Source organism: Lithobates pipiens, unplaced genomic scaffold (assembly GCF_037356315.1).
Source record: "Lithobates pipiens isolate NorthernLeopardFrog02 unplaced genomic scaffold, aLitPip1_a1.2 Scaffold_47, whole genome shotgun sequence".
Taxonomy (NCBI): domain Eukaryota; kingdom Metazoa; phylum Chordata; class Amphibia; order Anura; family Ranidae; genus Lithobates; species Lithobates pipiens.
Window position 1 is genome coordinate 2,252,497 of NW_027507871.1, and position 21,664 is coordinate 2,274,160.

The 21,664-nt window shown below is 45.2% G+C and overlaps 1 protein-coding gene across 2 annotated transcripts in view; it reads right to left on the minus strand.

Annotated features, from left to right (window-relative positions):
- The window catches only part of GPR162 (G protein-coupled receptor 162), an 86,358-nt gene that overhangs the window by 6,052 nt on the left and 58,642 nt on the right, over positions 1-21,664 (minus strand). For both annotated transcript variants that reach the window (XM_077467106.1, XM_077467105.1), the window contains exon 3: positions 19,371-19,555. In XM_077467106.1, the coding sequence (XP_077323232.1) occupies positions 19,371-19,555 (185 nt within the window). The remainder of the gene's footprint in view (positions 1-19,370; positions 19,556-21,664) is intronic.

Below are 21,664 nucleotides of genomic sequence, written 5' to 3' on the forward strand. Positions count from 1 at the left end.
GCACTGGAGAAGTCTTAGGAGAGTACGGCACTGGAGAAGTCTTAGGAGAGTACGGTACTGGAGAAGTCTTAGGAGAGTACGGCACTGGAGAAGTCTTAGGAGAGTACGGCACTGGAGAAGTCTTAGGAGAGTACGGCACTGGCAAAGTCTTAGGAGAGTACGGCACTGGAGAAGTCTTAGGAGAGTACGGCACTGGAGAAGTCTTAGGAGAGTACGGCACTGGAGAAGTCTTAGGAGAGTACTGCACTGGAGAAGTCTTAGGAGAGTATGGCACTGGAGAAGTCTTAGGAGAGTACGGCACTGGAGAAGTCTTAGGAGAGTACGGCACTGGAGAAGTCTTAGGAGAGTACGGCACTGGCAAAGTCTTAGGAGAGTACGGCACTGGAGAAGTCTTAGGAGAGTACGGCACTGGAGAAGTCTTAGGAGAGTACGGCACTGGCAAAGTCTTAGGAGAGTACGGCACTGGAGAAGTCTTAGGAGAGTACGGCACTGGAGAGGTCTTAGGAGAGTACGGCACTGGAGAAGTCTTTGGAGAGTACGGCACTGGAGAAGTCTTAGGAGAGTACGGCACTGGAGAAGTCTTAGGAGAGTACGGCACTGGCAAAGTCTTAGGAGAGTACGGCACTGGAGAAGTCTTAGGAGAGTACGGCACTGGAGAAGTCTTAGGAGAGTACGGCACTGGAAAAAGTCTTAGGAGAGTACGGCACTGGAGAAGTCTTAGGAGAGTACGGCACTGGAGAAGTCTTAGGAGAGTACGACACTGGAGAAGTCTTAGGAGAGTACGGCACTGGAGAAGTCTTAGGAGAGTACGACACTGGAAAAGTCTTAGGAGAGTACGGCACTGGAGAAGTCTTAGGAGAGTACGGTACTGGAGAAGTCTTAGGAGAGTACGGCACTGGAGAAGTCTTAGGAGAGTACGGCACTGGAGAAGTCTTAGGAGAGTACGGCACTGGCAAAGTCTTAGGAGAGTACGGCACTGGAGAAGTCTTAGGAGAGTACGGCACTGGAGAAGTCTTAGGAGAGTACGGCACTGGAGAAGTCTTAGGAGAGTACGGCACTGGAGAAGTCTTAGGAGAGTACGGCACTGGAGAAGTCTTAGGAGAGTACGGCACTGGAGAAGTCTTAGGAGAGTACGGCACTAGAGAAGTCTTGGGAGAGTACGGCACTGGAGAAGTCTTAGGAGAGTACGGCACTGGAGAGGTCTTAGGAGAGTACGGTACTGGAGAAGTCTTAGGAGAGTACGGCACTGGAGAAGTCTTAGGAGAGTACGGCACTGGAGAAGTCTTAGGAGAGTACGGCACTGGAGAAGTCTTAGGAGAGTACGGCACTGGAGAAGTCTTAGGAGAGTACGGCACTGGAGAAGTCTTAGGAGAGTACGGCACTGGAGAAGTCTTAGGAGAGTACGGCACTGGAGAAGTCTTAGGAGAGTACGGCACTGGAGAAGTCTTAGGAGAGTACGGCACTGGAGAAGTCTTAGGAGAGTACGGCACTGGAGAAGTCTTAGGAGAGTACGGCACTAGAGAAGTCTTAGGAGAGTACGGCACTGGAGAAGTCTTAGGAGAGTACGGCACTGGAGAAGTCTTAGGAGAGTACGGCACTGGAAATGTCTAAGCCCCCGTACACACGGTCAGACATTCCGACAACAAAATCCATCGGATGTTTCCTGACGGATTTTGTCTGAAACTCGTGTTGCAAACACGCGGTTGGACAAAGCTGTCGGAAAATCCAATCGTTCGGAATGTGATGACGTTCGTTCATTGCAATGGGACTACGTTGCAGCTAGTAGCCAATAGCTTTGGTCTCCTAATTTGATTTGAGCATGCGTGGCACTTTGTCCGATCGGAATTCTCTACAAACGATCGGAAAAAGTCTGATTGGGTTTTGTTGAGGGAAAATTTAAGGTCTGATAGAGCCCACACACAATCAGATTTTCCGACAATATAATCCGATCGGACCTTTTCCGTCTGAATTTCCGACCATGTGTACAGGGCATTAGGAGAGTACGGCACTGGAGAAGTCTTAGGAGAGTACGGCACTGGCAAAGTCTTAGGAGAGTACGGCACTGGCAAAGTCTTAGGAGAGTACGGCACTGGAGAAGTCTTAGGAGAGTACGGCACTGGCAAAGTCTTAGGAGAGTACGGCACTGGCAAAGTCTTAGGAGAGTACGGCACTGGAGAAGTCTTAGGAGAGTACGGCACTGGAGAAGTCTTAGGAGAGTACGGCGCTGGAAAAGTCTTAGCAGAGTACGGCGCTGGAAAAGTCTTAGGAGAGTATGGCGCTGGAAAAGTCTTAGGAGAGTACGGCACTGGAGAAGTCTTAGGAGAGTACGGCACTGGAGAAGTCTTAGGAGAGTACGGCACTGGAGAAGTCTTAGGAGAGTACGGCGCTGGAAAAGTCTTAGGAGAGTACGGCACTGGAGAAGTCTTAGGAGAGTACGGCACTGGAGAAGTCTTAGGAGAGTACGGCACTGGAGAAGTCTTAGGAGAGTACGGTACTGGAGAAGTCTTAGGAGAGTACGGCACTGGCAAAGTCTTAGCAGAGTACGGCGCTGGAAAAGTCTTAGGAGAGTACGGCGCTGGAAAAGTCTTAGGAGAGTATGGCGCTGGAAAAGTCTTAGGAGAGTACGGCACTGGCAAAGTCTTAGGAGAGTACGGCACTGGAGAAGTCTTAGGAGAGTACGGCACTGGAGAAGTCTTAGGAGAGTACGGCACTGGAGAAGTCTTAGGAGAGTACGGCACTGGAGAAGTCTTAGGAGAGTACGGCACTGGAGAAGTCTTAGCAGAGTACGGCGCTGGAAAAGTCTTAGGAGAGTACGGCACTGGAGAAGTCTTAGGAGAGTACGGCACTGGAGAAGTCTTAGGAGAGTACGGCACTGGCAAAGTCTTAGGAGAGTACGACACTGGCAAAGTCTTAGCAGAGTACGGCGCTGGAAAAGTCTTAGGAGAGTACGGCACTGGAGAAGTCTTAGGAGAGTACGGCACTGGAGAAGTCTTAGGAGAGTACGGCACTGGCAAAGTCTTAGGAGAGTACGGCACTGGAGAAGTCTTAGGAGAGTACGGCACTGGAGAAGTCTTAGGAGAGTACGGCACTGGAGAAGTCTTAGGAGAGTACGACACTGGAGAAGTCTTAGGAGAGTACGACACTGGAGAAGTCTTAGGAGAGTATGGCACTGGAGAAGTCTTAGGAGAGTACGGCACTGGCAAAGTCTTAGGAGAGTACGGCGCTGGAAAAGTCTTAGGAGAGTACGGCGCTGGAAAAGTCTTAGGAGAGTACGGCACTGGCAAAGTCTTAGGAGAGTACGGCGCTGGAGAAGTCTTAGCCCTTGTACACACGGTTTGACATTCCGACAACCAAATCCGTCGGATTTTGTCCGACAGGTTTTGTCGAAACTGTTGCACACACACGGTCGGACAAAGTTGTCAGAAAATCCGATCGTTCAGAACGTGATGACGTTATTTCGTTACGATGGGACTACGGTCAGGCTAGTAGCCAATAGCTTTGATGTAGGAATTTGATCTGAGCATGCGTGGCACTTTGTCCGATTGGAATTCTCTACACATGATCGGAGTATGTCCGATCGGAGCATTTTGTCGGAAAATTTTACCAACAAGTTGGAAAACTTGGTCCGTCGGATAGTCCGACGGAAACAGTCCGATGCAGACCACACACAGTCGGAATATCCGACAAAACGGTCCGATCGGACACATTCCGTCGGAATCTCCGACCGTGTGTACAAGGGCTAAGAAGAGTGTGGCACTGGAAATGTCTTAGGAGTATGTGGCAATGGCAAAGCCTCGGGAAGGCATGACAAAGTTTTGGGTTCAGGAATAACTCATCCCACATACAGAAGAAGCAGACCCAGACTCGTCACACAGACAGAAATGATTGGCTTAAATGTTCTGGGCCTGAGGGGCACCGGGCTTCACAAGCAGCTCTGGAGAACTAGAACTCGATCTGTAACAGGCAGATCCTGGACAGCAGGGGTGCCCAACCTTCTTAAGAGTGAGGGCCACTTAAGCAACTTGGTAACCAGTCGCGGGCCACAATGAGCGGAGCGGGTGGATGACGGGTCACGACTACTCTATACGCCCCTCTGATCCGATCCACCCAGATGGAAGGGGACGAATTCCCTTCTTTTTTTTTTATCGGATTTTTAGGATCCGATTGGAGGCAGGCGGGAGTAACTGGTCAAAACTCTATTTACATCTGCCTCTCTAGAAGTGAATTGAGGGTCCAATTGGGTAGGGCCGATCATGTGAAAAGGGCCAAAACTGCTTTCACACTGATGTGCTGCAGTTTACCCACACCGTGGGTGCAGCGTAGTGCACCTGTGTCTATCCTGTGGGGTAACTGAACCTTGCCATAGACTCTGCCTTATGGGGCCACTTTCTTCCTCTACCACCAGCTTCATTCACAACACTGATGCTTTGGTATGACGGGTTGGCAGCCTGGTGAACTGGTCTTGCTAACCCGCCATTCCAGAGCCGGAGGTCACGGGCCACATCAGAGGGCTCCGCGGGACACTGGTTGGCCACCCCTGCTGTACAGGAACCGCAGAGCTAATAGGGGTATTGATTTTTCCGCCTACGTTTAAACTATTCGTCAGATTTGTTTTCCGCCAACATTTTCTTACTCGGGACTGAGATATTCGGTGTTGGTGCTCATCTTTTGGTGTTCCCAGCATACTTCTAGTCACGGGATTGATAGAGAGATAGAAGCTGGAAGCACCACATCAGGAATTCACAAATGAGATGGATTTCCAGGGAGAAGGACGTCTCACACCGGAATACTCAAAACTGTAATCTTCAGCCTCAGAAAATTCTTCCAGATCCATTCTTCCTTCCCAGTACTTGGGATGCCAAGAACGATCTTCTCCAGAATTGTCAATCCAGTTCACAGAACAATCAGTCTGTCAAGGCCCGGGTCTGGACCTGCAACCTCCGCCGTGTCTGGCGATGCTTCTTCTTGCTGAGCCTCCTGAGATACTGCCGAGCTCCCTGTCAGATCCTTTACACAATCCTGCCTTGTGTCTTCTTTCTGCTGGACCTTGAAAGCCTTGCTCTTCCCATGAACTTCCTTTTTAAGCCATGCCTTTGCACTTCCTGTTTGCCAGATTATTGTGCTCTTTCCCAGCCAGTATCTCATTCTTGTCTATCCTGCCATCCATATCTCTATATCTACCACTCGTTACTGACCTTTGGCTTGTTCCTTGATTATGATTCTGCCTAATCTCAACCTGCAGCCACTCGTTACCGACCTTTGGCTTGTCTGACTATATTTCTGCTGGATCCCTACCTGCTATATCTGCTACCGGACCCCGGCTTGCTCACCTCCTGGTGGGCCAATCCTGAGGACTGTGACCTGGTACTAACATGGAGCAAGGAGCTCTGGAGAACACCGGTTGGGTCTTAGACTCCCCGCACCGCGGGCGAGCTTGTGTCATCCACCAGGGTGTCCTGCTGCTGTACTTATCCATCTGGTCGGTGTCAGCCAATCTACTGCTATAGCTACTGGTCTCCAAGCCTGACCCTTGACCTTGACACTGTCCAATTTTAACGATCCGTTTCCGGCTGTCTTGCACTTGGGATGCTAAGAACTGTTTTATCAATCCAGTCCTCATCCTAAGAACCATCAGTCCAGTCTTCAGGGTCCACATCATCAGCCTGATGCTCGGGAAACTAAGCAGAAGATTTGGGCTGAACATCCTCAGGGAGAGAGATAACAGAAATCCTGACATGAGGAGACCGGGACTGTGAACTCCCATTAGAATCAGGTTTACCAGCCGGGGGTCTCCGAATAGGGAGCACCCCGCTTTAGAGCTTGGAAGGTGCAGAGAGATGTGAGACAAAGTGAGGGGGGAATTTGCAAGTGACTTTTAGGCTGGGTTCACACTGCTGCGGGGGGAGATCCGGATGTGATTCGCACCGCAAATCACATCCGATCTCCGTAGCGATGCGAGTTCAGCCATACAGATAGTATACAGATAGTATACAGATAGTATGGCTGAATTCGCATCGCTCCCGCAGCAAACTCGCACGGGACCCTTTTTTTGGTCCGCAACAGAATCGGATCGCATGGGGGTTCACACCATGCGATCCGATTCCTGTGCGAGTCGGCAGATCGCACTGCGATATGCGGACGGATCTGGGGGTGTCATTAACATATCATTGACACTCCCAGCCGTCCGCATAGGGCAGTGTGAACTGCCGGCGGGAGTAATGCGATGCGGGAAAACGCCGCGGATTTGCGGCGTTCCCGCATTGCAGCGGTGTGAACCCGGCCTTAAAGCAGCCAAGAAATTCAATAAGCTTTGCGGGATTTCCACTAAGATAGCTGAAGGAATCCGGAATATCCCACAAACACTCCAACAAATCCCCTTCGAGGAGGTAATAAACAATCTGACGTGACCGGAGTGCCAACGGACACTGCAGGATAAATCCCCTCTGAGGAGGTAATAAACAACGTGACGTGACCGGAGTGCCAACGGAGACTGCAGGACGAGCGATTCATGTTTGATAATCTGGGCTGAAGAACATATATGTATATATATATTGCCTCGGGCTGCTTTCCCAGGGAACTACGTCTGTATGACCAGCAGAGGAACTACAACCCTCATCAGACGGGATACCACCAGCGAGCAGGAGAGAGAGGCACGGGCTATATTGTGTTTGTAGAGCCTGGTGAAGGATAAGAGTCTGATCTCTATGTAAAGGGGGGGGGGTCGGTGGACTGAGGAAACATATGCCTGGGACTGCAGACCCCCCATGTCTCCATGTTTGGTGGAGCCTTAAAAAGGGCTTTGCAGCTGATCTGCGGAACTACAAGTAACAGATCGGCTTTGCTGCTGGTCCTCAACAAAGTGGAAAGAGAGGACTTTATATTAAGGAATGGTTCCTAAGGTGGAACCCCCTTCATTACCCTATGAAGAGTCCATGTCAGTGAACTTCATAGGTAGAAGGAGCAAAATGTCAGCATTTTCCTGTTGTTTTTGACCTCAACATCATTGAGGATGCCCCAGGACAGGAGTCTCCAAACTGTGGCCCAGGGGTCAGATGCGGCCCTTTGCTCTCCTTTATCAGGCCCTTGGGGCACTTTTCTTCCCACCGACATTAATAATGGGGCACTATTCCTCCTACTGATACCAATGATGGGGCACTATTCCGCCCACTGACACCAATGATGGGGCACTATTCCTCCCACTGACACCAATGATGGGGCACTATTCCTCCCACTGACACCAATGATGGGGCACTATTCCTCCCACTGACACCAACGATGGGGCACTATTCCTCCCACTGACACCAATGATGGGGCACTATTCCCCCACTGACACCAATGATGGGGCACTATTCCTCCCACTGACACCAATGATGGGGCACTATTCCTCCCACTGACACCAATGATGGGGCACTATTCCTCCCACTGACACCAATGATGGGGCACTATTCCTCCCACTGACACCAATGATGGGGCACTATTCCTCCCACTGACACCAATGATGGGGCACTATTCCTCCCACTGACACCAATGATGGGGCACTATTCCTCCCCACTGACACCAATGATGGGGCACTATTCCTCCCACTGACACCAATGATGGGGCACTATTCCTCCCCACTGACACCAATGATGGGGCACTATTCCTCCCCACTGACACCAATAATGGAGCACTATTCCTCCCACTGACACCAATGATGGGGCACTCTTCCCTCCCACTGACACCAATGATGGGGCACTATTCCTCCCACTGACACCAATGATGGGGCACTATTCCTCCCACTGACACCAGTGATGGGGCACTATTCCTCCCACTGACACCAATGATGGGGCACTATTCCTCCCACTGACACCAATGACGGGACACTATTCCTCCCACTGACACCAATGATGGGGCACTATTCCTCCCACTGACACCAATGATGGGGCACTATTCCTCCCACTGACACCAATGATGGGGCACTATTCCTCCCACTGATACCAATGATGGGGCACTATTCCTCCCACTGACACCAATGATGGGACACTATTCCTCCCACTGACACCAATGATGGGGCACTATCCCTCCCACTGACACCAATGAGGGGGCACTATTCCCCCCACTGACACCAATGATGGGGCACTATTCCTCCCACTGATACCAATGATGGGGCACTATTCCTCCCACTGACACCAATGATGGGGCACTATTCCCCCCACTGACACCAATCAATGATGGGACACTATTCCTCCCACTGACACCAATGATGGGGCACTATTCCTCCCACTGATACCAATGATGGGGCACTATTCCTCCCACTGACACCAATGATGGGGCACTATTCCCCCCACTGACACCAATGATGGGGGCACTATTCCTCCCACTGACACCAACATACAGCCCCCCCCCCCCCCCCCCCAAAGCCTGAAGGACAGTAAACTGGCTCTTTGTGTAGATTAGAATGTTACATAGTAGGTGAGGCTGCAAAAAGACACAAATCCATCAAGTCCAACCTGTGTGTGTGATTATATGTCAGTATTACATTGTATATCATGTATGTTGTGTGATTACATGTCAGTGTTACATTGTATATCATGTATGTTGTGTGATTATATGTCAGTGTTACATTGTATATCATGTATGTTGTGTGATTATATGTCAGTATTACATTGTATATCATGTATGTTGTGTGATTATATGTCAGTGTTACATTGTATATCATGTATGTTGTGTGATTATATGTCAGTGTTACATTGTATATCATGTATGTTGTGTGATTATATGTCAGTATTACATTGTATATCATGTATGTTGTGTGATTATATGTCAGTGTTACATTGTATATCCTGTATGTTGTGTGATTATATGTCAGTATTACATTGTATATCATGTATGTTGTGTGATTATATGTCAGTGTTACATTGTATATCCTGTATGTTGTGTGATTATATGTCAGTATTACATTGTATATCATGTATGTTGTGTGATTATATGTCAGTATTACATTGTATATCATGTATGTTGTGTGATTATATGTCAGTGTTACATTGTATATCCTGTATGTTGTGTGATTATATGTCAGTATTACATTGTATATCATGTATGTTGTGTGATTATATGTCAGTGTTACATTGTATATCATGTATGTTGTGTGATTATATGTCAGTGTTACATTGTATATCCTGTATGTTGTGTGATTATATGTCAGTATTACATTGTATATCATGTATGTTGTGTGATTATATGTCAGTATTACATTGTATATCATGTATGTTGTGTGATTATATGTCAGTGTTACATTGTATATCCTGTATGTTGTGTGATTATATGTCAGTATTACATTGTATATCATGTATGTTGTGTGATTATATGTCAGTGTTACATTGTATATCCTGTATGTTGTGTGATTATATGTCAGTATTACATTGTATATCATGTATGTTGTGTGATTATATGTCAGTATTACATTGTATATCCTGTATGTTGTGTGATTATATGTCAGTATTACATTGTATATCCTGTATGTTGTGTGATTATATGTCAGTATTACATTGTATATCCTGTATGTTGTGTGATTATATGTCAGTATTACATTGTATATCATGTATGTTGTGTGATTATATGTCAGTATTACATTGTATGTCATGTATGTTGTGTGATTATATGTCAGTATTACATTGTATATCATGTATGTTGTGTGATTATATGTCAGTGTTACATTGTATATCATGTATGTTGTGTGATTATATGTCAGTATTACATTGTATGTCATGTATGTTGTGTGATTATATGTCAGTATTACATTGTATATCATGTATGTTGTGTGATTATATGTCAGTATTACATTGTATATCCTGTATGTTGTGTGATTATATGTCAGTATTACATTGTATATCCTGTATGTTGTGTGATTATATGTCAGTATTACATTGTATATCATGTATGTTGTGTGATTATATGTCAGTGTTACATTGTATATCATGTATGTTGTGTGATTATATGTCAGTATTACATTGTATGTCATGTATGTTGTGTGATTATATGTCAGTATTACATTGTATATCATGTATGTTGTGTGATTATATGTCAGTATTACATTGTATATCCTGTATGTTGTGTGATTATATGTCAGTGTTACATTGTATATCATGTATGTTGTGTGATTATATGTCAGTGTTACATTGTATATCATGTATGTTGTGTGATTATATGTCAGCATTACATTGTATATCATGTATGTTGTGTGATTATATGTCAGTATTACATTGTATATCATGTATGTTGTGTGATTATATGTCAGTATTACATTGTATATCATGTATGTTGTGTGATTACATGTCAGTATTACATTGTATATCATGTATGTTGTGTGATTATATGTCAGTGTTACATTGTATATCCTGTATGTTGTGTGATTATATGTCAGTATTACATTGTATATCATGTATGTTGTGTGATTATATGTCAGTGTTACATTGTATATCATGTATGTTGTGTGATTATATGTCAGTGTTACATTGTATATCATGTGTGTTGTGTGATTATATGTCAGTGTTACATTGTATATCATGTATGTTGTGTGATTATATGTCAGTATTACATTGTATGTCATGTATGTTGTGTGATTATATGTCAGTATTACATTGTATATCCTGTATGTTGTGTGATTATATGTCAGTATTACATTGTATATCATGTATGTTGTGTGATTATATGTCAGTATTACATTGTATGTCATGTATGTTGTGTGATTATATGTCAGTATTACATTGTATATCCTGTATGTTGTGTGATTATATGTCAGTATTACATTGTATATCATGTATGTTGTGTGATTATATGTCAGTATTACATTGTATATCATGTATGTTGTGTGATTATATGTCAGTGTTACATTGTATATCATGTATGTTGTGTGATTATATGTCAGTATTACATTGTATATCATGTTTGTTGTGTGATTATATGTCAGTATTACATTGTATGTCATGTATGTTGTGTGATTATATGTCAGTATTACATTGTATATCCTGTATGTTGTGTGATTATATGTCAGTATTACATTGTATATCATGTATGTTGTGTGATTATATGTCAGTGTTACATTGTATATCATGTATGTTGTGTGATTATATGTCAGTATTACATTGTATGTCATGTATGTTGTGTGATTATATGTCAGTATTACATTGTATATCATGTATGTTGTGTGATTATATGTCAGTATTACATTGTATATCCTGTATGTTGTGTGATTATATGTCAGTGTTACATTGTATATCATGTATGTTGTGTGATTATATGTCAGTGTTACATTGTATATCATGTATGTTGTGTGATTATATGTCAGTATTACATTGTATGTCATGTATGTTGTGTGATTATATGTCAGTATTACATTGTATATCCTGTATGTTGTGTGATTATATGTCAGTGTTACATTGTATATCATGTATGTTGTGTGATTATATGTCAGTATTACATTGTATATCATGTATGTTGTGTGATTATATGTCAGTGTTACATTGTATATCATGTATGTTGTGTGATTATATGTCAGTATTACATTGTATATCATGTATGTTGTGTGATTATGTGTCAGTATTACATTGTATATCATGTATGTTGTGTGATTATATGTCAGTATTACATTGTATATCATGTATGTTGTGTGATTATATGTCAGTATTACATTGTATATCATGTATGTTGTGTGATTGTATGTCAGTGTTACATTGTATATCATGTATGTTGTGTGATTATATGTCAGTGTTACATTGTATATCCTGTATGTTGTGTGATTATATGTCAGTGTTACATTGTATATCATGTATGTTGTGTGATTATATGTCAGTGTTACATTGTATATCATGTATGTTGTGTGATTATATGTCAGTGTTACATTGTATATCATGTATGTTGTGTGATTATATGTCAGTGTTACATTGTATATCATGTATGTTGTGGTCGTTCAGGTGATTATCTAATAGTTTCTTAAAACTATCGATGCCCCCCGCTGAGACCACCGCCTGTGGAAGGGAATTCCACATCCTTACAGTAAAGAACCCTCTACATAGTATAAGGTTAAACCTCTTTTCTTCTAATTTTAATGAGTGGCCACAAGTCTTGTTATATTCCCTTCTGCGAAAAAGTTTTCTTCCTATTGTGGGGTCACCAGTCCTGTATTTATATCTTGGTTAAAGGCACATGAGCGGGTCTACAGGACATCTTTTTGGTTGAAGGCAGTACTAATGTTGGAATTTGTTGAGTATTTCTTATGCCACGTACACACGAGCGGATTGTATGGCGTACTTAGTCCGTCATACAATCCAACGGACAGTCCGTCATACTTTCCACTGAACGGACTTGACCACACACGGATGCACAAACAGTCTGACGAAAGCTTGCGCGATGACGTGTACAGCACGTACGACGGGACTAGAAATAGGAAGTCCAATACACAGCAAAGCACCCTTCCGCCGTGTAAATCCTTTCTGGGCATGCGCCATTCTTAGTCCGTCCAACTAGCCTACTGACGAGCGGACTGTCCGCTGAAACCAAAGTATGACGGACAGAATTACGGAAATTCCGAAATACTTAGTACTCCGGACTGCACGCTGAAAAAGTCCGCTGAAGCCCACACACGAGCGGACTGTCCGCTGAAATGTGTTTTGGCGGACTAAGTAGGCCAGACAGTCCGCCCGTGTGTACGCGGCTTTAGGCTCCATGCACACAGGAGCTCATAAGTTGCAGTTTATTGGAGTTTGGGGCTTTTTTTTTTAAAAAGCCCATAAACTCCACTCTATGTTAGCCTATGTGTCCATGCACACATGGACGTTTTTTTTAGCTTTAATGAGCAGTGGAGTTTATGGGCTTTTCTCTGAACGCCAGAAATTAGCATTCAATGTACTGTTTTTCACCGCCAAAAAACGACAAACGCCAATAAACGCTCATAAACACGCGTTAATTAGTGTTCGGCATTCTATTTTTTCAATGCATTGTGGGAGTTATGGAGTGTCCTCTGTGTATTTTTATTGAAACCCCCTGTGACAGACCTAGCCGGGACACAGGCTTTTTGAGAGGACTGAATGCGAGCTTCTTGCCGACTGATTATGGGCCCTGGATTTTAAGGGGCACAGGGGGGGATGAGAACCCCACTATAATCTGTGCTAGTCAGATTCAATGCTGTATATATAATGTGTGTTGTCTCATGTTGTTGGGACACAAACTGTCAGATGCGAATGTCATCAACTCCAGACACCTGTCTGTTGTGTAAATGAGTCTAGTCTGGCTTGTAAGGACATTCCAAACGTTGTTGTTTGTGCTAATTAACCCTTTGTTTATGTTTATAGTAATGTTTATTGAATTATTAGTGAGCTAGGAGCCGAAAAGTCTTATCCCTTCAGTCAAACTAGTCTGAGTGTTGATTAGATAATTAGCTCATGCTAATTAGGTTATGTTTTAGTCACCCCACAGTGTATATATTTTGTGTGAGATTTCAAATAAAGGTCATTCTTGATGTCCTCCTAAGACTGGTGTCGTCTAGTGCTTGGGGGTTCCTATAGCCAGATCCATTGGACTTGTGTTCCAGGACTTAGGAAGCGGTATTACTGACGGAAGCACTCAATCAGAGTGTGGGATCGGTTCCATCACAACGCCCATAAACGCTAATAAATGCTCATAAACGCCCATAAACACTCATAAACGCTAACGCTAATAAACGCCCATAAACGCTTATAAACGCTCATAAACGCTAGTACAAAACACTGTTAAAAGCAGGTTTTTTTTTAACCAGCATTTTCTTCCAGCAATCTGGCGTCCAGAAAAAGCTTTTTTGAGCTTCCGTGTGCATGGAGCCTAGCTGTCTCACCCGTGAACTTTGAGGGATAAATTGTACAAACAATCAGAATTTGGCCATTTGGTTGGGGGGTCGGTGTTGGGGGGTCGGTGTTGGGGGGTCTTCATGAGTGTTCAATGAAGATAATAGTGACGCAACATTCTAGTGGCTCCATACTGGAGGGGGAGGGGGGGGGGGTCATCCTTATAGAAAAGAAGATAAGGATTGGAGAATTTCTCAGGCCGAGAAACAACTTTGCTTTAATTTATGTTTTGTGGACAGAAGTGGCCACAATGTATGGAGAGGTCCGCGTCCTGCTGTCCCCCGTATAGGTGAGAGGGGCGCCATCCTCTGGTATTGATGATGAACGGAGATCTCTGCACATTATTTGGAAGGATGCCGCAACAATGTTTCCATATCCGATACCAACAAAATGTTGCAAGAAGAAGATACTAAACGTAAAAGGATTAGAAATGATTGGACGGTCTCGGCATCTTGGGGAAGGATGGAGATCCGGGCTGCGCGTCGTGTTTATTGATGTCTGCAGAACACGGGGGGTTATCTACCTTCCCTGGAAGGGCTCGGCGTATAGATGATTATCAGCTCGGCTCGGTAAATTATTAATATGAAGATTTGATCTCATGGAAGAGCTGCAGCTGTGGGGGGGGGGGGGGGGGGGGATATGACAGCTGGAGAGCGAGGAAACGATTATCATTTATAACGTCAGTTAATATCATGAAATACAAACGGCGCTCCGGTGGAGAAGGAAAATGCCTTTTGTGACCAAGAATATCACAATTTTATTAAAAAAAATATGAAAAATGAATCATTGAAGAGAGAATCAATTACTTTTATATTACAGAATGACTGAGAGCCATCTCCGGTACGGAGGAGAGTGCCGAAAGCGCAACTCAACTCTCTTAATCAGCCAGAACTCATTTAATACTCACGCTGCTAGCCTTAGTAAATAGATAGGAAGGGACGATATATGTAGCACCCTCCTAGTAATTGCGGGTTGATAGGTGAATATCATTTCTATAATCAGTAGAGCGGGGGTTGATTATTCTGGTTTGATCAGCGTCTCGCAGGCTGCTGCTCTGATTGCTTCCTCCTGTATTCCAGAATAAGAGCAGAATGGGCAGCATTTATGAGGAATCCAGCCAATCCCTGGGGAGGTGTGCCCAGTAGATGGCTGGAGAACCTATAAAAGGTCTGGGGCAGAAGGGGAGAGTTCCTGGTTCCAGTCCTGCTGGAGGAGACCCCTGTGCAGGAGCTCTGCCCCTGTGGTAGGTTTACTGGAGGTACCATCGAGAAGACATTGAGGTCCCAGCTGAAGCTTTATAATTATATCTGGATAAAGGAAGGCCCGTAGACGTGGTGTATCTAGATAAAGGAAGGCCCGTAGATGGGGTGTATCTGGATAAAGGAAGGCCGTAGACGGGGTGTATCTAGATAAAGGAAGGCCCGTAGACATGGTGTATCTAGATAAAGGAAGGCCCGTAGACGTGGTGTATCTAGATAAAGGAAGGCCCGTAGACGTGGTGTATCTAGATAAAGAAAGGCCCGTAGACGTGGTGTATCTAGATAAAGGAAGGCCCGTAGACGTGGTGTATCTAGATAAAGGAAGGCCCGTAGACGTGGTGTATCTAGATAAAGGAAGGCCTGTAGACGTGGTGCATCTAGATAAAGAAAGGCCCGTAGACGTGGTGTATCTAGATAAAGGAAGGCCCGTAGACGTGGTGTATCTGGATAAAGGAAGGTCCGTAGACATGGTGTATCTAGATAAAGGAAGGCCCGTAGATGTGGTGTATCTGGATAAAGGAAGGCCCGTAGATGTGGTGTATCTAGATAAAGGAAGGCCCGTAGACGTGGTGTATCTGGATAAAGGAAGGTCCGTAGACGTGGTGTATCTAGATAAAGGAAGGCCCGTAGATGTAGTGTATCTAGATAAAGGAAGGCCCGTAGACGTGGTGTATCTGGATAAAGGAAGGCCTGTAGATGTGGTGTATCTAGATAAAGGAAGATCCGTAGACGTGGTGTATCTAGATAAAGGAAGGCCCGTAGACGTGGTGTATCTAGATAAAGGAAGGTCCGTAGACGTGGTGTATCTAGATAAAGGAAGGCCCGTAGATGTGGTGTATCTAGATAAAGGAAGGCCCGTAGACGTGGTGTATCTGGATAAAGGAAGGTCCGTAGACGTGGTGTATCTAGATAAAGGAAGGCCCGTAGACGTGGTGTATCTAGATAAAGGAAGGCCCGTAGATGTGGTGTATCTAGATAAAGGAAGGCCCGTAGACGTGGTGTATCTAGATAAAGGAAGGCCCGTAGATGTGGTGTATCTAGATAAAGGAAGGCCCGTAGACGTGGTGTATCTAGATAAAGGAAGGCCCGTAGATGTGGTGTATCTGGATAAAGGAAGCCCCGTAGACGTGGTGTATCTAGATAAAGGAAGGCCCGTAGATGTGGTGTATCTAGATAAAGGAAGGCCCGTAGACGTGGTGTATCTGGATAAAGGAAGGCCCGTAGACGTGGTGTATCTGGATAAAGGAAGGCCCGTAGACATGGTGTATCTAGATAAAGGAAGGTCCCTAGACGTGGTGTATCTAGATAAAGGAAGGCCCGTAGACGTGGTGTATCTGGATAAAGGAAGGCCCGTAGATGTGGTGTATCTAGATAAAGGAAGGCCCGTAGATGTGGTGTATCTAGATAAAGGAAGGTCCGTAGACGTGGTGTATCTAGATAAAGGAAGGCCCGTAGATGTGGTGTATCTGGATAAAGGAAGGCTCGTAGACGTGGTGTATCTAGATAAAGGAAGGCCCGTAGACGTGGTGTATCTAGATAAAGGAAGGCCCGTAGACGTGGTGTATCTAGATAAAGGAAGGCCCGTAGACGTGGTGTATCTAGATAAAGGAAGGCCCGTAGACGTGGTGTATCTGGATAAAGGAAGGCCCGTAGATGTGGTGTATCTAGATAAAGGAAGGCCCGTAGATGTGGTGTATCTGGATAAAGGAAGGTCCGTAGACGTGGTGTATCTAGATAAAGGAAGGCCCGTAGATGTGGTGTATCTGGATAAAGGAAGGCTCGTAGACGTGGTGTATCTAGATAAAGGAAGGCCCGTAGACGTGGTGTATCTAGATAAAGGAAGGCCCGTAGACGTGGTGTATCTGGATAAAGGAAGGCCCGTAGATGTGGTGTATCTAGATAAAGGAAGGCCCGTAGATGTGGTGTATCTGGATAAAGGAAGGTCCGTAGACGTGGTGTATCTAGATAAAGGAAGGCCCGTAGATGTGGTGTATCTGGATAAAGGAAGGTCCGTAGACGTGGTGTATCTAGATAAAGGAAGGCCCGTAGATGTGGTGTATCTAGATAAAGGAAGGCCCGTAGACGTGGTGTATCTGGATAAAGGAAGGCCCGTAGACGTGGTGTATCTAGATAAAGGAAGGCCCGTAGACGTGGTGTATCTAGATAAAGGAAGGTCCGTAGATGTGGTGTATCTAGATAAAGGATGGTCCGTAGACGTGGTGTATCTAGATAAAGGAAGGCCCATAGACGTGGTGTATCTAGATAAAGGAAGGCCCGTAGACGTGGTGTATCTAGATAAAGGAAGGCCCGTAGATGTGGTGTATCTAGATAAAGGAAGGCCCGTAGACGTGGTGTATCTGGATAAAGGAAGGTCCGTAGATGTGGTGTATCTAGATAAAGGAAGGCCCGTAGATGTGGTGTATCTGGATAAAGGAAGGCCCGTAGACGTGGTGTATCTAGATAAAGGAAGGCCCGTAGATGTGGTGTATCTGGATAAAGGAAGGCTCGTAGACGTGGTGTATCTAGATAAAGGAAGGCCCGTAGACGTGGTGTATCTAGATAAAGGAAGGCCCTTTAAAGAAATACCAGACTGGTGACCCCAAAATATATAAATACCAGACTGGTGACCCCACAATATACAAATACCGGACTGGTGACCCCACAATATATAAATACCGGACTGGAGACCCCACAATATATAAATACCGGACTGGTGACCCCACAATATATAAATACCGGACTGGTGACCCCCACAATATATAAATACCGGACTGGTGACCCCACAATATATAAATACCAGACTGGTGACCCCAAAATATATAAATAACGGACTGATGACCCCACAATATATAAATACCGGACTGGTGACCCCACAATAGGGAGAAAACTTTTTCTCAGAAGGGAGTTTAACGAGACTCGTGGCCACTCATTAAAATTAGAAGAAAAGAGGTTTAACCTTATACTATGTAGACGCTTCTTTACTGTAAGAGCGGCAAGGATGTGGAATTCCCTTCCACAGGCGGTGGTCTCAGTGGGGGGCATCGATAGTTTTACCTGAATGACCACAACATACAGGATATACAATGTAATACTGACATATAATCACACAACATACATGATATACAATGTAACACTGACATATAATCACACAACATACATGATATACAATGTAATACTGACATATAATCACACAACATACATGATATACAATGTAATACTGACATATAATCACACAACATACATGATATACAATGTAATACTGACATATAATCACACAACATACATGATATACAATGTAACACTGACATATAATCACACAACATACATGATATACAATGTAATACTGACATATAATCACACAACATACATGATATACAATGTAATACTGACATATAATCACACAACATACATGATATACAATGTAACACTGACATATAATCACACAACATACATGATATACAATGTAATACTGACATATAATCACACAACATACAGGATATACAATGTAATACTGACATATAATCACACAACATACATGATATACAATGTAATACTGACATATAATCACAGACATAGGTTGGACTTGATGGACTTGTGTCTTTTCAATCTCACCTTCTATGTAACTATATAGCTAAAATGGACAGAATCTTTAGCTTTAGCTCCAGCTATAAAAGCGCCAAAGAAACTTTCGATCTGGCTGTACTGTAATATAAAAGGTTTTAGGAAGTTGTAATAAATGCTCGGGGGCGTAGATATCCTAATAGTAAGAGGAACATGAATACCTTTATCACCATTTCTAAAAAAAGGAGGTTTTTCTATCAGAGAATTTTTGCAACACAAAGGGGATGATTTATGTCACACAAAGGCCATGATTCAAACCAATTGCACTAAACGGATGTTGAGGGAAAGAGACATTTTGGATAGAGATGAACGTCCTTCAGTAGAACATTAGAAGGATTATCATCCTTCCAATTTAAAGACTTTCTGGGGAATTAAAGTCGTTTGTGAGAAGTGGAGGGGAGGAAATGATGTGGAGATTATGTCCAAGGAGGAGACGCATCGGATATATAAAACGAGTACCTTAATACCAGAGGGATTAAACATTGAAGTAATTAAAGTGCGAGTCTGGCCAAAACGGCTTCGTATTTATTTTTATTTTTTTCGGGTTTGGACAGAGTGAGAACATGTGAGATCCCCGGTCAGAATTTCACTGCTATCCAGGACTTCTTAGGGAGACTTTCTTTTGCGTTCTCACCTGGTGTCGATGAACCTGCAGGTACTGGCTCCGGTCTGTGGGCAGTAGAACGTGTCTCACCGGGAGGTATTTCCCGTCCCTCAGGTCTCCTCCCAGGTAGTGCGGAGGTCTTTTGATGGCGACCCCATTGGAATCGAAGCGGACTTCGCACAGCCGTCCATCTGAGAAGTCGTCCCGACCGCTGTCTGCAAAGGATTGCAAGGAGTAAGAAATTTTGTAGCATCAACAAACAAACATAGCGCTCTCACACCGGGCCGGTGCACTTTGAGGCCCATTAGGAGCGGTGTATACACCTCTCCTAAAGTGCTGCTGCCCATTGAAATCACTGGGCAGTGGTGCTTTGTAGGTGCTGTTGTCCCTTTATTCTAGCTAGCGGGGGTTAAAAGCGCCTCTAAAAGGATGGTACAGCACCGCTAAAACTAGCGGCACTTTACCACCGACACCCCCGCATCCTTAGTGTTCTGGTGGTTCCAAAAACCTGGATCCAGGATTGGAGATTTCATCCCACCCAGATCACTTTGAAATGTCCCGGCTCCAGGTCCCAAAACCGATTTTGCCAACCACTGAGGAACCTAAATGAAAAGCCAGTTTTCCCTCCATGACACAAACTCCCTGGAGCCCCTCAACCCACCCGGCTGAGAATTCTGGGTCGTAACCGCGGAGAGAGAGAGGGGGAGAGAGAGAGAGGGGAGAGTGAGAGGAGGGGGGAGAGTGAGAGGAGGGGGGAGAGAGGAGGAGAGAGGGGGGGAGAGGGAGAGAGGGAGGGGAGAGTGAGAGGAGGGGGAGAGAGAGAGAGGAGAGAGGGGGGAGAGGGAGAGAGGGAGGGGAGAGTGAGAGGAGGGGGGAGAGAGGGGGGGAGAGGGGGAAGAGAGGAGAGAGAGGGGGAGAGAGATGAGAGGGAGAGGGGGAGGCGAGGGAGGAGAAAGAAGAGAGAGGGGGAGGGGAGAGAGAGAGAGAAGGGAGGGAGGGTGGAGAGAGAAGAGAGAGAGGGGGGGTTGGAGAGAGAGGGGAAGAGAGAGGGGGAGATAGAGGGGGAAGAGAGGAGAGAGAGGGGATGAGAGAGAGGGGACGAGCGGGAGAGGGGGAGGAGAGGGGGAGGAGAGGGAGAGGGGAGAAAGAAGAGAGGGGGGAGGGGAGAGTGAAGGGAGGGAGGATGGAGAGAAAAGAGAGAGGAGAGAGAAAAGAGAGAGGGGGGAGAGAGAGAGAGAGAGAGAAGAGAGAGAGGGGGAGGGAGGGTGGAGAGAGAAGAGAGAGAGGGGGAGGGACGGTGGAGAGAGAGAGGGGGAGAGAGAGAGAAGAGAGGGAGGGAGGGGGAGAGAGAGAGAGAGAAGAGAGGGAGGGAGGGTGGAGAGAGAAGAGAGAGGAGAGAGAAAAGAGAGAGAGGGGGGAGAGAGAGAGAAGAGAGAGAGGGGGAGGGAGGGTGGAGAGAGAAGAGATAGAGGGGGAGGGACGGTGAAGAGAGAGAGGGGGAGAGAGAGAGAGAAGAGAGGGAGGGAGGGGGGAGAGAGAGAGAGAGAAGAGAGGGAGGGAGGGGGGAGAGAGAGAGAGAAGAGAGGGAGGGAGGGTGGAGAGAGAGAGAGAAGAGAGGGAGGGAGGGAGGGGGGAGAGAGAGAGAGAGAAGAGAGGGAGGGAGGGTGGAGAGAGAAGAGAGAGAGAATGAGGGCTGAGTGGAAAAAGTTCACATCTTGTACACGAGGTGTCGCCTGGTTTGGATCTGTGGCGGTTTTCCATATTGAAAACTGCCGCGTTCCCTTTGTTAATGTGTTACTAAACCTAAACACACTCCTCTTAGCATACTATTTAATAGTCAATAAGTTGACTGCATACAACAATGTCTCAACCAGAGAACCAACCTTCCTCTTTGTGAGCAAGCCCAGAGCGGTGAAATGCGTGAAGCAAGGTTGGTTCTCGGGTGGAGACATCTTAGAGGAGCTAAGCAGAGTGCAGCTGATTTTCTTTTATATTTCCAAAGGATAATGGAGGTGGATTATGGTGGCCAGCACCCAGGCTGTCTATGTATAAGAGAGGCCAGTCTAGAGTGGAGATATGGATCTATGTGCGTTTCTACATCTTAGGTGGCTTTCAGTTACTGCCTAGAACAATGGGAGGAATGAAGAAAGAGCGGTGCAGGCATAAAGCCTGAGGGCCTCTTCCAAATTTAGAAAACAGAGCAGATGCTGCTTCTAATCAACAGTCTCTTCGTTACTGTAGCGCCCTCTAGTGTGCTACTAGATTAATGGAGGAAAATGTATGTTTGACTCATGGTGGTTATCTTGTGAGTCTGAAATTGGGTC